Source organism: Bombina bombina, chromosome 6 (genome assembly GCF_027579735.1).
Source record: "Bombina bombina isolate aBomBom1 chromosome 6, aBomBom1.pri, whole genome shotgun sequence".
Taxonomy (NCBI): domain Eukaryota; kingdom Metazoa; phylum Chordata; class Amphibia; order Anura; family Bombinatoridae; genus Bombina; species Bombina bombina.
The window spans coordinates 1,038,478,180-1,038,493,653 of record NC_069504.1 but is presented as its reverse complement, the minus strand read 5'-3'; the positions used below and the strand labels follow the sequence as shown (position 1 = coordinate 1,038,493,653).

Below are 15,474 nucleotides of genomic sequence, written 5' to 3'. Positions count from 1 at the left end.
TGGGGTGCTAACACTGTATCCCCAGATGTGTAAAGTGACAAACTAGCTGCTCCAGCACAGTATAAAGCTAGAGTACAAAGCTAGAGGCCATCTCTGCTGCTGCTGCCTGCTTCGGTGGGAGGTGCTATGAATATTCATTACAGTAGGATCAGGACCGCCCCCTCCCCTAGCTCAGTGCTGGCAGCTGCAGGCTAGTGAAGCGTGCATGGCATGGTGTGTAGTGTCTGTGATAGGCAGGGCGTTGAGCCGGGGCTGCAGGTCCCGCGGATGGCAGGAGCTGCCAGGCTGGAGGGCAGCTTTTTATGGAGGAGGTGGCTGCTGCTTGTTGTGATCTGGGGTGCACCTGCCGCCCGGCCCTCACAGGAGGTAAGATACACTAATATATATAATATATACACATACTGCTGCTGACCCTATGGCAGTGTAAACTGTACCAGTGGGAGACATTACCATATCAGTTATGTCAGTGTATAATGTACCTATCACTTTACACCACATACACAATGCAAAAACTAACAGTTCTGGAATAAGAGCAGCATGAAAGTGATTGTTACAGCATTTTTTATGCTTTGGAACACTCTTGGGTACCAGTTAGTATTATGTAAGGCCCCCTTGATTTATTGCTCTATGTCTCTGACACACTAGCAACTACTTTGATTAATGTAATTCTGTGCTATAAATTGGATTCTGTGTTTTTAATATATTATATATATATATATATATATATATATATATATATATATATATATATATACACACACACACACATATAGAAAATGTGTGTGTATGAATATATATATCTATATGTGTGTGTGTGTATATATGTGTGCATATATATATATATATATATATTATATATATATATATATATATATATATATATATATTTAGCACAGTTTTGTGTGTTTAAATTAAACATACCATGCAATATTAAAGCCTCCTGACTTGACATTTTGTGACATTCTCAGCATATATATTATATTGCATTGTTTTTATGACTAACACTAATGATACACAAACAGTGCCTCACTATCACCTCCTGGGGTAATATATATATAGCACATTTGGTGGGTGGAGATATTTATATATAGCACAGTGGAAGAGAGTTTATAGATAATATGTGGGGAAGCCCAGGCACAGATGGACGCCTTGTCAGAAAGTCAGATGAATGGATTTTGTCCAATCACTTGACATTCTCCAGATGCCTTCTAGTTTCCTGATGTCTCTATGGCTAAGTATCTGATGCCACAACTATATGGGACAGGTAAAGAGGAGCAGGTATTTGCATTCTATGGAATTATACAATTCTGGTGTTTAACCTTCACAGTTATATTATTTAATGCATGCTCTGTATTGAGGCAATATTATGTAGCTGTATTGCTTATAAACATGAATGCTACTAACCATATTACCAGTGCTTTAAAGCAAGTGGGAAAGATGAAGAAAAGTTTGTTCATTAAATATGACTGATCAATCTACTTTTTAAAACAAGTCATTTTATAAACAGTTGGCTGAAGTGGTTCAAACTCAGCTGCTTTATAGGGGACATGAAACCTAAAATGTTTCTTGACAAGGGACACTCAAGTTAAAATTAAACTTTCATGATTCAGATAGAGCAACACAATTTTAAACAACTTTCTAATTCACATCCATTATCTAAATGTACAACGTCTTTTTATATGCACACTTTCTGAGGCACCATCTTCTACTGAGCATGTGCAATATTCACAGAATATATGCATATACATTTTGTGTTTGGCTGACGCATTAGGAAGGAAAATGTAACTAACTGACATTTGTCAGAAAAAAATAAATAGAAGTAAATTGTAAAGTTGTTTAAAACTGAATGTTCTATCTGAATCATGGAAGAAATATGTTTTTTGTTTTATGTCCCTTTAACTCATATTTAAAGGGCCGAGTCCAGTCAAAATGAAACTTGTATGATTCAAATAGGGCTTGCAATTTTTAAAACAACTTTCCAATTTTCTTTTATCATCAAATTTGCTTTGATCTCTTGGTATTCTTTGTTAAAAGCTAAACCTAGTTAGGCTCATATGTTAATTTCTAAGTTATTGAATGCCCCTTCTCTTTCAGTGCATTTTGACAGTTTTCACAGCTAGACAGCAACTAGTTCATGTGTCTCATATATGTTCACAATCCTTTGGAGTTATTTAGGAGTCAGCACTGATTGGCTAAATTGTAAGTCTTCCAAAAGAAACTGAGGTAAGGGGTCAGTCTGCACAGACATAGATACAAGGTAATCAGAGGTAAAAGTATATTAATATAACAGTGTTGGTTGTGCAAAACTGAGGAATGGGTAATAAAGAATGATCTATCTTTTTAAACAATAAATATTCATAAGTAGACTGTCACTTTAAAGGGAATGTAAACACCTTGTAATTACAACATTTTCTGTAGTCTATCAGTAAATTAACAAATCAACAGAATCTGAATAGTATTAGAATAGATTAACACCTTTGTTTACTGCAATTGTTTTTCAATGGTAAAATTACACCCACCACTTTCTTTATTTGGAAAGACAAGGCTTGCCACAGTCATCATGTTTGCTTCAGCATAACTGATAAGACACCAAACAGATATGTAGCAATGCACTACTGGGAGCTAGTTGAACACATCCGATAAGCTAAAGACAACAAGCATATAAGTGCAGCTGTATGTTTGGTCCTGAATCTATGTCTAGCCAGTAATCCTGCTGAGGACACAGTTTTGTTAGCAGCCTCTCTATCAGTCTTGTTAGCTATTTATATCATAACCCTCTTTTAACCCTGTGTCCATGGGCCCTCAATACTGCCATTACACTGTCCACACTCGCTAAAACTGCCAAACACATGGTTTTCATGTGATCCTGATAAGCAGCACCCTGTATCCTGCATCCTTTCTAGACACAACCTCCAGCATCCTTTCTAGACACAACCTCCAGCATCCTTTCTAGACACAACCTCCAGCATCCTTTCTAGACAAAAACTCCAGCATCCCTTCTAGACACAAACTCCAGCATCCCTTCTAGACCACAAACTCCAGCATCCCTTCTAGACACAAACTCCAGCATCCCTTCTAGACACAAACTCCAACATCCCTTCTAGACACAAACTCCAACATAATTTATAGACACAACCTCCAGCATCCTTTCTAGACACAAACTCCAACATAATTTCTAGACACAACCTCCAGCATCCCTTCTAGACACAAACTCCAGCATCCCTTCTAGACACAAACTCCAACATAATTTCTAGACACAACCTCCAGCATCCTTTCTAGACACAAACTCCAGCATCCCTTCTAGACACAAACTCCAGCATCCCTTCTAGACACAACCTCCTGCATCCTTTCTAGATACAACCTCCAGCATCCTTTCTAGACACAAACTCCAACATAATTTCTAGACACAAACTCCAGCATCCTTTTTAGACACAACCTCCAGTGTCCTTTTCTAGATACAACCTCCAGCATCCTTTCTAGACACAACCTCCTGCATCCTTTCTAGATAAAACTCAGTAATTCTTTCTAGATACAACTCCTGCTTCATTTCAGACACAGTCTCCTGCATCCTTTCTAGACACAACCCCCTGCATCCTTTCTAGACACAACCCCCTGCATCCTTTCTAGACACAACCTCCAGCATCCTTTCTAGACACAACCCCCTGTATCCTTTCTAGGACACAACCCCCTGTATCCTTTCTAGACACAACCCCCTGCATCCTTTCTAGACACAACCCCCTGCATCCTTTCTAGACACAACCCCTGCATATTTTTCTAGACAAAACCCCCCTCATCGTTTCTAGACTCAGCCCCCTGCATCCTTTCTAGACACAACCTTCGGCATCCTTTCTAGACACAACCCCCTGCATCCTTTCTAGACACAACCTACGGCAATCCTTTCTAGATACAACCTCTGCATCCTTTCTAGATACAATCTCCGTCATTCTTTCTAGATACAACCTCCTGCTTCATTTTCAGACACAGTCTCCTGCATCCTTTCTAGACACAATCTCCGGCATCCTTTCTAGACACAACCCCCTGCATCCTTTCTAGACACAACCTCCAGCATCCTTTCTAGACACAACCCCCCTGTATCCTTTCTAGACACAACCCCCTGTATCCTTTCTAGACACAACCCCCTGCATCCTTTCTAGACACAACCCCCTGCATCCTTTCTAGACACAACCCCCTGCATATTTTCTAGACAAAACCCCCCTCATCGTTTCTAGACTCAGCGCCCTGCATGCTTCTAGACACAACCTTCGGCATCCTTTCTAGACACAACCCCCTGCATCCTTTCTAGACACAACCTACGGCATCCTTTCTAGACGCAGCCCCTTGTTAGGGCAAAGCACAGGCAAACAGCCCATGGTGTAAAAAGTGAGTTTGTGAGGTGAGGAAGAGATCATGCTGTATTTAATTAATACTGTGTGTTTTTTGCTGCTCTACGATAAGGGGGACTGGAATGACTACCAGATATGCTGGTCTGTCAGAAATGCAGGGAAAGAAGCCATTTGACAGACACTTCAAAACAGCAGGAGTTTACCTTTGTGTTTAACCTATTTTGCAGGGGGTTAAACACAGTTATCTATCTAGGGTTAATAATGGAAAAATAACATGCTTCAAAGAACTGGAACATTAACATTTTGAATTGCAATGTCCCTTTTAAGCTTGTGCAAATGCCTGCTCTGACATAGACTCACTCAAAGGCTTGATAGATACTTTCTATTATTCCAGATATTACTTCAGAAAACAGCAAAACAGCAAAAAAATATGTATGTGTTCTCTAAATAGTTGCTTGTTTTTTACTACAATGTAAAATGGCAAAAATCTATGGTTCTTATTGAAACAAATTCAAATTGGGAAATTCCTGGGTCTATTATTTAAAGGTAGAAGCAGTATTAGGGGGATATTTATCAAAGGTCTGGCGACCTGATCCGGATCAGGTCCGACAGACCTCGCTGAATGTGGAGAGCAATACGCTCTCTGTATTCAGCATTGCATCAGCAGCTCTTGTGAGCTGCTGGTGCAATGCCACCCCCTGCAGATTCGCGGCCAATCGGCCGCCAGCAGGGAGGTGTCAATCAACCCAATCGTACTCGATCGGGTTGAATTGCGGCGATGTGTGTCCACCTGCTCAGAGCAGGCGGACAGGTTATGGAGCAGCGGTCTTCATAACACGGGCCCTCAAGCTCCACCCGGAGCTTGATAAAGTGGTCCCCTTAAAGTCCACTTCCTTTTACTGCTCACTGGCTGATACTGGCACCTCCCATAGATTTGGTGGTAGAGAGATGACAGGTTTATATTTCAAAAGTCAAATAAACACTTAGGGCCTAGATTTGGAGTTTGGCGGTTAGCCTGAAAACCAGCGTTAGAGGCTCCTAACGCTGGTTTTAGGCTACCTCCGGTATTTGGAGTCAGTCAAAAAAGGGTCTAACGCTCACTTTTCAGCGCGACTTTTCCATACCGCAGATCCCCTTACGTAAATTGCCGTATCCTATCTTTTCAATGGGATCTTTCTAACTCCGGTATTTAGAGTCGTGGCTGAAGTGAGCGTTAGAAATCTAACGACAAAACTCCAGCCGCAGAAAAAAGTCAGGAGTTAAGAGCTTTTTGGGCTAACGCCGGTTCATAAAGCTCTTAACTACTGTACTCTAAAGTACACTAACACCCATAAACTACCTATGTACCCCTAAACCGAGGTCCCCCCACATCGCCGCCACTCGATTAAATTTTTTTAACCCCTAATCTGCGACCGCCACCTACGTTATACTTATGTACCCCTAATCTGCTGCCCCTAACACCGCCGACCCCTGTATTATATTTATTAACCCCTAACCTGCCCCCCACAACGTCGCCGCCAGCTACCTACAATTATTAACCCCTAATCTGCCGACCGCAAAGCGCCGCCACCTACATTATAGCTATGTACCCCTAATCTGCTGCCCCTAACACCGCCGACCCCTATATTATATTTATTAACCCCTAATCTGCCCCCCTCAATGTCGCCTCCATCTGCCTACACTTATTAAGCCCTAATCTGCCGAGCGGACCGCACCGCTACTATAATAAAGTTATTAACCCATAATCCGCCTCACTAACCCTATAATAAATAGTATTAACCCCTAATCTGCCCTCCCTAACATCGCCGACACCTAACTTCAATTATTAACCCCTAATCTGCCGACCGGAGCTCACCGCTATTCTAATAAATGTATTAACCCCTAAAGCTAAGTCTAACCCTAACACTAACACCCCCCCTAAATAAATATAATTTTAATCTAACGAAATTAATTAACTCTTATTAAATAAATTATTCCTATTTAAAGCTAAATACTTACCTGTAAAATAAATCCTAATATAGCTACAATATAAATTATAATTACATTGTAGCTATTTTAGGATTAATATTTATTTTACAGGCAACTTTGTAATTATTTTAACCAGGTACAATAGCTATTAAATAGTTAAGAACTATTTAATAGTTACCTAGTTAAAATAATTACAAAATTACCTGTAAAATAAATCCTAACCTAAGTTACAATTAAACCTAACACTATACTATCATTAAATTAATTAAATAAAATACCTACAATTACCTACAATTAAACCTAACACTACACTATCAATACATTAATTAAATACAATATCTACAAATAACTACAATGAAATAAACTAACTAAAGTACAAAAAATAAAAAAGAACTAAGTTACAAAAAATAAAAAAATATTTTACAAACATAAGAAAAATATTACAACAATTTTAAACTAATTACACCTACTCTAAGCCCCCTAATAAAATAACAAAGACCCCCAAAATAAAAAATGCCCTACCCTATTCTAAAATTACTAAAGTTCAAAGCTCTTTTACCTTACCAGCCCTGAACAGGGCCCTTTGCGGGGCATGCCCCAAGAAGTTCAGCTCTTTTTCCTGTAAAAAAAAACATACAATACCCCCCCCCAACATTACAACCCACCACCCACATACCCCTAATCTAACCCAACCCCCCCTTAAATAAACCTAACACTAAGCCCCTGAAGATTATCCTACCTTGTCTTCACCTCACCAGTATCACCGATCCGTCCTGGCTCCAAAATCTTCATCCAACCCAAGCGGGGGCTGGCGATCCATCATCCGGTGGCTGAAGAGGTCCAGAAGAGGCTCCAAAGTCTTCATCCTATCCGGGAAGAAGAGTAGATCCGGACCGGCAACCATCATCTTCCAAGCGGCATCTTCTATCTTCATCCGATGAGGGACCCGGCTCCATCCTGAAGACCTCCACCGTGGACCCATCTTCATCCGGCGACGTCCAACTGAAGAATGACGGTTCCTTTAAGGGACGTCATCCAAGATGGCGTCCCTCGAATTCTGATTGGCTGATAGGATTCTATCAGCCAATCGGAATTAAGGTAGGAATATTCTGATTGGCTGATGGAATCAGCCCAATCAGAATCAAGTTCATTCTGATTGGCTGATCCAATCAGCCAATCAGATTGAGCTCGCATTCTATTGGCTGTTCCGATCAGCCAATAGAATGCGAGCTCAATCTGATTGGCTGATTGGATCAGCCAATCGGATTGATCTTGATTCTGATTGGCTGATTCCATCAGCCAATCAGAATATTCCTACCTTAATTCCGATTGGCTGATAGAATCCTATCAGCCAATCGGAATTCGAGGGACGCCATCTTGGATGACGTCCCTTAAAGGAACCGTCATTCTTCAGTTGGACGTCGCCGGATGAAGATGGGTCCGTGGTGGAGGTCTTCAGGATGGAGCCGGTCCTCATCGGATGAAGATAGAAGATGCCTCTTGGAAGATGATGGTTTGCCGGTCCGGATCTACTCTTCTTCCCGGATAGGATGAAGACTTTGGAGCCTCTTCTGGACCTCTTCAGCCACCGGATGATGGATCGCCAGCCCCCGCTTGGGTTGGATGAAGATTTTGGAGCCAGGACGGATCGGTGATACCTGGTGAGGTGAAGACAAGGTATGATGATCTTCAAGGGCTTAGTGTTAGGTTTATTTAAGGGGGGTTTGGGGTTAGATTAGGGGTATGTGGGTGGTGGGTTGTAATGTTGGGGGGGGGGGTATTGTATGTTTTTTTTTTACAGGAAAAAGAGCTGAACTTCTTGGGGCATGCCCCGCAAAGGGCCCTGTTCAGGGCTGGTAAGGTAAAAGAGCTTTGAACTTTAGTAATTTAGAATAGTGTAGGGCATTTTTTATTTTGGGGGGTCTTTGTTATTTTATTAGGGGGCTTAGAGTAGGTGTAATTAGTTTAAAATTGTTTGTAATATTTTTCTTATGTTTGTAAATATTTTTTTATTTTTTGTAACTTAGTTATTTTTTATTTTTTGTACTTTAGTTAGTTTATTTCATTGTAGTTATTTGTAGATATTGTATTTAATTAATGTATTGATAGTGTAGTGTTAGGTTTAATTGTAGGTAATTGTAGATATTTTATTTAATTAATTTATTGCTAGTGTAGTGTTAGTTTAATTGTAACTTAGGTTAGGATTTATTTACAGGTAATTTTGTTATTATTTTAACTAGGTAACTATTAAATAGTTATTAACTATTTAATTGCTATTGTACCTGGTTAAAATAATTACAAAGTTGTCTGTAAAATAAATATTAATCCTAAAATAGCTACAATGTAATTATAATTTATATTGTAGCTATAGTAGGATTTATTTTACAGGTAAGTATTTAGCTTTAAATAGGAATAATTTATTTAATAAGAGTTAATTAATTTCGTTAGATTAAAATTATATTTAATTTAGGGGGGTGTTAGTGTTAGGGTTAGACTTAGCTTTAGGGGTTAATACATTTATTAGAATAGCGGTGAGCTCCGGTCGGCAGATTAGGGGTTAATAATTGAAGTTAGGTGTCGGCGATGTTAGGGGGGGCAGAATAGGGTTTAATACTATTTATTATAGGGTTAGTGAGGCGGATTAGGGGTTAATAACTTTATTATGATAGCGGTGCGGTCCGCTCGGCAGATTAGGGGTTAATAAGTGTAGGCAGGTGGAGGCGACGTTGTGGAGGGCAGATTAGGGGTTAATAAATATAATATAGGGGTCGGCGGTGTTAGGGGCAGCAGATTAGGGGTACATAAGGATAATGTAAGTAGCGGCGGTTTACGGAGCGGCAGATTAGGGGTTAAAAATAATATGCAGGGGGTCAGCGATAGCGGAGGCGGCAGATTAGAGGTTAATAAGTGTAATGTTAGGGGTGTTTAGACTCGGGGTACATGTTAGAGTGTTAGGTGCAGACCGTAGGAAGTGTTTCCCCATAGCAAACAATGGGGCTGCGTTAGGAGCTGAACGCAGCTTTTTTGCAGGTGTTAGGTTTTTTTTCAGCTCAAACAGCCCCATTGTTTTCTATGGGGGAATCGTGCACGAGCACGTTTTTGAGGCTGGCCGCGTCCGTAAGCAACTCTGGTATCGAGAGTTGAAGTTGCGTTAAAAATGCTCTACGCTCCTTTTTGGAGCCTATCGCAGCCATTCTGTGGACTCTCAATACCAGAGTTATTTTAAAGGTGCGGCCAGAAAAAAGCCATCGTTAGCTACGCCGGGTCGTTACCGACAAAACTCTAAATCTAGCCGTAAAATTGCTGTAATATCCCAAGTTTGTGTTAGGACTAAAACTCTGGCATTCAAAAAAGTTTTGTTGTCATTGAATTTATGACCAATCATAGTGGAATTACAGAACAAGATATATTTTTAGTAAACCTACCTGAATTTTGCCTACACCATAAAAATATAGGGCTAGTTTACAAATGGAGCGCAATGGAATGGTAAGTGCTGGATTTGTTAGCTTGTGTTTAGTCTTGCGCAAAGATAACGCAAATCTGCTATTACAAGCGGACAGTGAAATGTTTTAACAAAAGCATTTTAACACGGCTCAAAACTTTTTTTTAGTGCACCCTATACTTTTAATGGGTAGCACAGCACAATTAGCTCATTCATTTTGCTTTATTTACAAGTGGTGAGTTAGCTGATGCACTGTAACATTTAGTGCTTTTTAAACCATTATTGATTGCTAGTTTGCTTAACACATGAAAATGTTATGGAAATAAAGGATTAGAGTTATATTTAGACTTCATAGTTATGGAACAAAGGTTTATTAAAGGGACAGTCAACACCAGAATTTTTGTTGTTTAAAAAGGTAGATAATCCCTTTATTACCCATTCCCCAGTTTTGCATAACCAGCACAGTTATAATAATACACGTTTTACCTCTGTAATTACCTTGTATCTATTCCTCTGAAAACTGGCCCCCTTATTTCAGTTCTTTTGATAGACTTGCATTTTAGCCAATCAGTGCTGACTCCTAGGAGCTTCTTGTGCGTGAGTTCAATGTTATCTAAATGAAACACATGAACTAACGCCCTCTAGTGGTGAAAAACTGTCAAAATGCTTTCAGATTAGAGGCGGCCTTCAAGGTCTAAGAAGTTAGCATATGTATCTCCTATGTTTAGCTTTCAACTAAGCATACCAAGAGAACAAAGCAAAATTGGTGATAAAAGTAAATTAGAAAGTTGTTAAAAGTAACATGCTCGATCTGAATCATGAAAGTTTATTTTTGACTTGACTGTCCCATTAAAAAAGGTTTTGTAAATGGATATGATATAAGTACTTGAACTGGGAGGGGTCAAAGGTATATGTGTGTGTATATATATATATATATATATATATATATATATATACACACATATACACATATACACATATAGACATACACACACACACACACTATGGGGTAGATTTATCATTGCACAAGCATTTCTAGTGAAATACTCGTGCAATGCCGCCCCTTGCTCACTGGCGGCCAATCGGTCGCTAGCAGGGGCTGTCAATCATCTTGATTGTATCGGATCCAGATGATTTCAATCTGCCAGCAAAAGGTTGGCAGACAGGTTAGGGAGCAGCGCTCTTATGACCGCTGCTTCTTAACTTCCGTTTCAGGGGAGCCTGACACTATGGACCTCTGAAGCAGCATCCGCTGCTTGATAACTGGAGCCCTAAGTGTGTATGTATGTGTGAAGTTTTTTACGCTTACAGGGGTCTATGTACACTATAATTTTCTCCACTCCCACTTATCCATTTTACCTACTGGAGTGTATTACATTTTTTTACAATTTGCTCCTTCGCTTTTATTCTCTCATTTGAAATAGCTGATTTTTGCCTATTGTTTCCCCACCTATACTGAACATTTCTGAATGTAAAGGGACATTCTAGCCAAAATCGAAATGCATATGGGTGCTTTTCAGTTTTAAATATAAGTTTTTTTTGCAATATACATGTATTAGCAAAAATGTTTCTAATAAAAGCTATAGCTGTTTCAAAAGTGTATTTAAGTATGCTCCGTGCACCAGCATATTAAACACAGCACTTGCTCAAAGAGCCTTAGGTGCTTGTACTATCTGGTAATGACTCAATTTGTTAATTGCGGACACGATACAAGCCCATTGGTGCTCTGAGCAGCTGCAGTATTTAGAATGCTGGTGCACTGCAATCCTTCACATGCAAGTACAGGGATACATGTTAACATTCAAACAGTGCTAACTTTTACTAGAAGCATGTTTGCCAATACATGTATAATGCAAATATGTTTCAATTTAAAGCTGTAAGCCATCTTTGTGCATTTAAATTCTGACCGGAATGTCCCTTTAAGTTCTGGTTCATGCAAACAAAAAGGTTTATATAAAATAATGCCTCCAGTTGATGTCTGTGACAGAGAGGTACTAAAATGTTTATTTTCCATTGTTCTTTCTAAGTACTGGCCTTTAAGTAAACAGACAATACAAATCACTGTACTCTCAGTGTATAGTATCCTATATTCGCCTCTATTATCGTATTCATGTGTTTTCCTATCAGATAATATGGGCCAGATTACAAGTGGTGCACTATTGATAGTGCAGGTTGTGATAAGCTAATATTACAAGTACATAGTATATCCCTTTTACCAGAGAAGCATTAATGGGGCTGACATCACTCTAGCGCAACCTATACTTTCAATGCAGATTGCGACACCGCAATAAACCTATCCTAGTATTAACCCCTAAACCGCTGCTCCCGGAGCCCACCGCCACCTACATTATATGTATTAACCCCTAAACCGCCCGCTCCCGGACCCCGCCGCACCTAAATAAAGTGTTTAACCCCTAAACCGCCGCTCCCAGATCCCACTGCCACCTACATTAAATTTATTAACCCCTAATCTGACCCCCCTACACCGCCGCCACCACCTACATTCAATTTATTAACCCTTAATCTGACTACACTGCCACCACCTACATTAAATTTATTAACCCCTAACTTAATTATTAATTAAATAAATCTAAATAATATTAATATTATTAACTAAATTATTCCTATTTAAAACTAAATACTTACCTATAAAATAAACCCTAAGATAGCTACAATATAATTAATAATTACATTGTAGCTATTTTAGGATTTATTTTTATTTTACAGGCAACTTTGTATTTATTTTAACTAGGTACAATAGCTATTAAATAGTTATTAACTATTTAATAGCTCCCTAGTTAAAATAATTACAAAATTACCTGTTAAATAAATCCTAACCTAAGTTACAAATACACCTAACACTACACTATCAATAGATTAATTAAATAAATTAACTACAATTATCTAACATTAAATACAATTAAATAAACTAAACTATAGTACAACCCCCCCACTAAATTACAAAAAATAAAAAAATATTACAAGAAGTTTAAACTAATTACACCTAATCTAAGCCCCCTAATAAAATAAAAAAGCCCCCCAAAATAATAAAATGCCCTACCCTAAACTAAATTACAAATAGCCCTTAAAAAGGGCCTTTTGCGGGGCATTGCCCCAAAGTAATCAGCTCTTTTACCTGTAAAAAAAGAACAATCTCCCCCCCCAACATTACAACCTACCACCCACACACCCCTACTCTAAAACCCACCCGATCCCCCATTAAAAAACCTAACACTACCCCATTGAAGATCACCCTACCTTGAGCCGACTTCACCCAGCCGGGCCAAAGTCTTCATCCGATGGGGCAGAAGAGGACATCCAGACTGGCAGAAGTCTTTATCCTATCCAGGCAGAAGAGGACATCTGGACCGGCAGACGGTCTTCATCCAAGCGGCATCTTCTATCTTCATCCATCCAACGAGGAATGGCTCCATCTTGAAGACCTCCGGCGCAGAGCATCCTTCTAGGCCGACGACTAACAACGAATGAATATTCCTTTAAATGATGTCATCCAAGATTGCGTCACTCAAATTCCGATTGGCTGATAGGATTATATCAGCCAATCGGAATTAAGGTAGGAAAAATCCGATTGGTTGATTTAACCCCTTAACGACCGAGGACGTGCAGGGTACGTCCTCAAAAAAAAGGCAGTTAACGCCTGAGAACGTACCCTGCACGTCCTCGGTGTGGAAAGCAGCTGGAAGCGATCCTGTTTGCTTCCAGCTGCTTTCCGGTTATTGCAGTGATGCCTCGATATGGAGGCATCCTGCAATAACCTTTTGAAGCCATCCGATGCAGAGAGAGCCACTCTGTGGCCCTCTCTGCACCGGAGATCGGTGGCTTCCTTCGTTGGTGGGTGGGAGCAGTACCGGGAGGCGGGTGGCGGCCATCGATGTCCCTGGAGATGTGGAGGGGGGCGGGATCGTGGGCGGGGATGCCCGGGGGCGCGCACGGACGCGCGCGCGTGCACGGGAGGGCGGGGGCGGGCGCGTGCACGGGGAGGGAGCGGGTGGGAACCGCTACACTACAGAAAAAGGTGCAATCAGTTTAAAATAAGTGAAAAAAAAAAACGATCAATGAGGTGGTTGGGGTTTGTGGTGGGGGGGGGGGGGTTTGGGGAAGCTACACTACAGAAAAAAAAAAACTAAGAAAAAAAAGCACTTTTTTGTGTAAGCTGGGTACTGGCAGACAGCTGCCAGTACCCAAGATGGCCCCAATAAGGCAGATAGGGAAGGTTACAGAGCTGTTTTGGGGGGGATCAGGGAGGTTGGAGGCTAAGGGGGGTCCTATACAGCAGAATAATTATTATTATTTTTTTAAAAAAAAACCTAAACCCCCAAAAAGCTTTTATTTTAGTACTTAAGATGGCGGGGACAATTGTGGGGTGGGGGAGGGAAGGGAGCTGTTTGGGAGGGATCAGGGGGTCTGATGTGTCAGGTGGGAGGCTGATCTCTACACTAAAGCTAAAATTAACCCTGCAAGCTCCCTACAAACTTCCTAATTAACCCCTTCACTGCTAGCCATAATACACGTGTGATGCGCAGCAGCATTTTGCGGCCTTCTAATTACCAGAAAGCAACGCCAAAGTCATATATATCTGCTATTTCTGAACAAAGGGGATCCCAGAGAAGCATTTACAACCATTTGTGCCATAATTGCACAAGCTGTTTGTAAATTATTTCAGTGAGAAAGCTAAAATTGTGAAAAATTTAACGTTTTTTTTTTATTTGATCGCATTTGGCGGTGAAATGGTGGCATGAAATATACCAAAATGGGCCTAGATCATTACTTTGGGTTGTCTACTACACTACACTAAAGCTAAAATTAACCATACAAGCTCCCTAATTAACCCCTGCACTGCTGGGCATAATACACGTGTGGTGCGCAGCGGCATTTAGCGGCCTTCTAATTACCAAAAAGCAATGCCAAAGCCATATATGTCTGCTATTTCTGAACAAAGGGGATCCCAGAGAAGCATTTACAACCATTTGTGCCATAATTGCACAAGCTGTTTGTAAATAATTTCAGTGAGAAACCGAAAGTTTGTGAAAAAATTTGTGAAAAAGTGAACGATATTTTGTATTTGATCGCATTTGGCGGTGAAATGGTGGCATGAAATATACCAAAATTCACCTAGATTAATACTTTGGGATGTCTTCTAAAAAAAAATATATACATGTCAATTGATATTCAGGGATTCCTGAAAGATATTAGTGTTCCAATGTAACTAGCGCTAATTTTGAAAAAAAGTAGTTTGGAAATAGCAAAATGCTACTTGTATTTATGGCCCTATAGCTTTCAAAAAAAGCAAAGAACATGTAAATATTAGGTATTTCTAAACTCAGGACAAAATTTAGAAACTATTTAGCATGTTTTTTTTTTTGGTGGTTGTAGATGTGTAACAGATTTTGGGGGTCAAAGTTAAAAAAAGTGTGTTTTTTTTCCATTTTTCCTCATATTTTATAATTTTTTTTTATAGTAAATTATAAGATATGCTGAAAATAATGGTATTTTTAGAAAGTTAATTTAATGGCGAGAAAAACGGTATATAATATGTGTGGGTACAGTAAATGAGTAAGAGGGAAATTACAGCTAAACACAAACACCGCAAAAATGTAAAAATAGCCTTGGTCCCAAACGGACAGAAAATGGAAAAGTGCGGTGGTCATTAAGGGGTTAATCAGCCAATCGGATTGAAGTTCAATCCCATTGGCTGATTGG

At 39.8% G+C, this 15,474-nt stretch overlaps 1 protein-coding gene across 3 annotated transcripts in view; it reads left to right on the top strand.

Annotated features, from left to right (window-relative positions):
• The first annotated feature begins 201 nt into the window (after window positions 1-201).
• The window catches only part of ADAM19 (ADAM metallopeptidase domain 19), a 329,717-nt gene continuing 314,444 nt past the window's right edge, over window positions 202-15,474 (top strand). For all 3 annotated transcript variants that reach the window (XM_053718789.1, XM_053718788.1, XM_053718787.1), the window contains exon 1: window positions 202-366. In XM_053718789.1, the coding sequence (XP_053574764.1) occupies window positions 303-366 (64 nt within the window). In that variant the 5' untranslated portion in view covers window positions 202-302. The remainder of the gene's footprint in view (window positions 367-15,474) is intronic.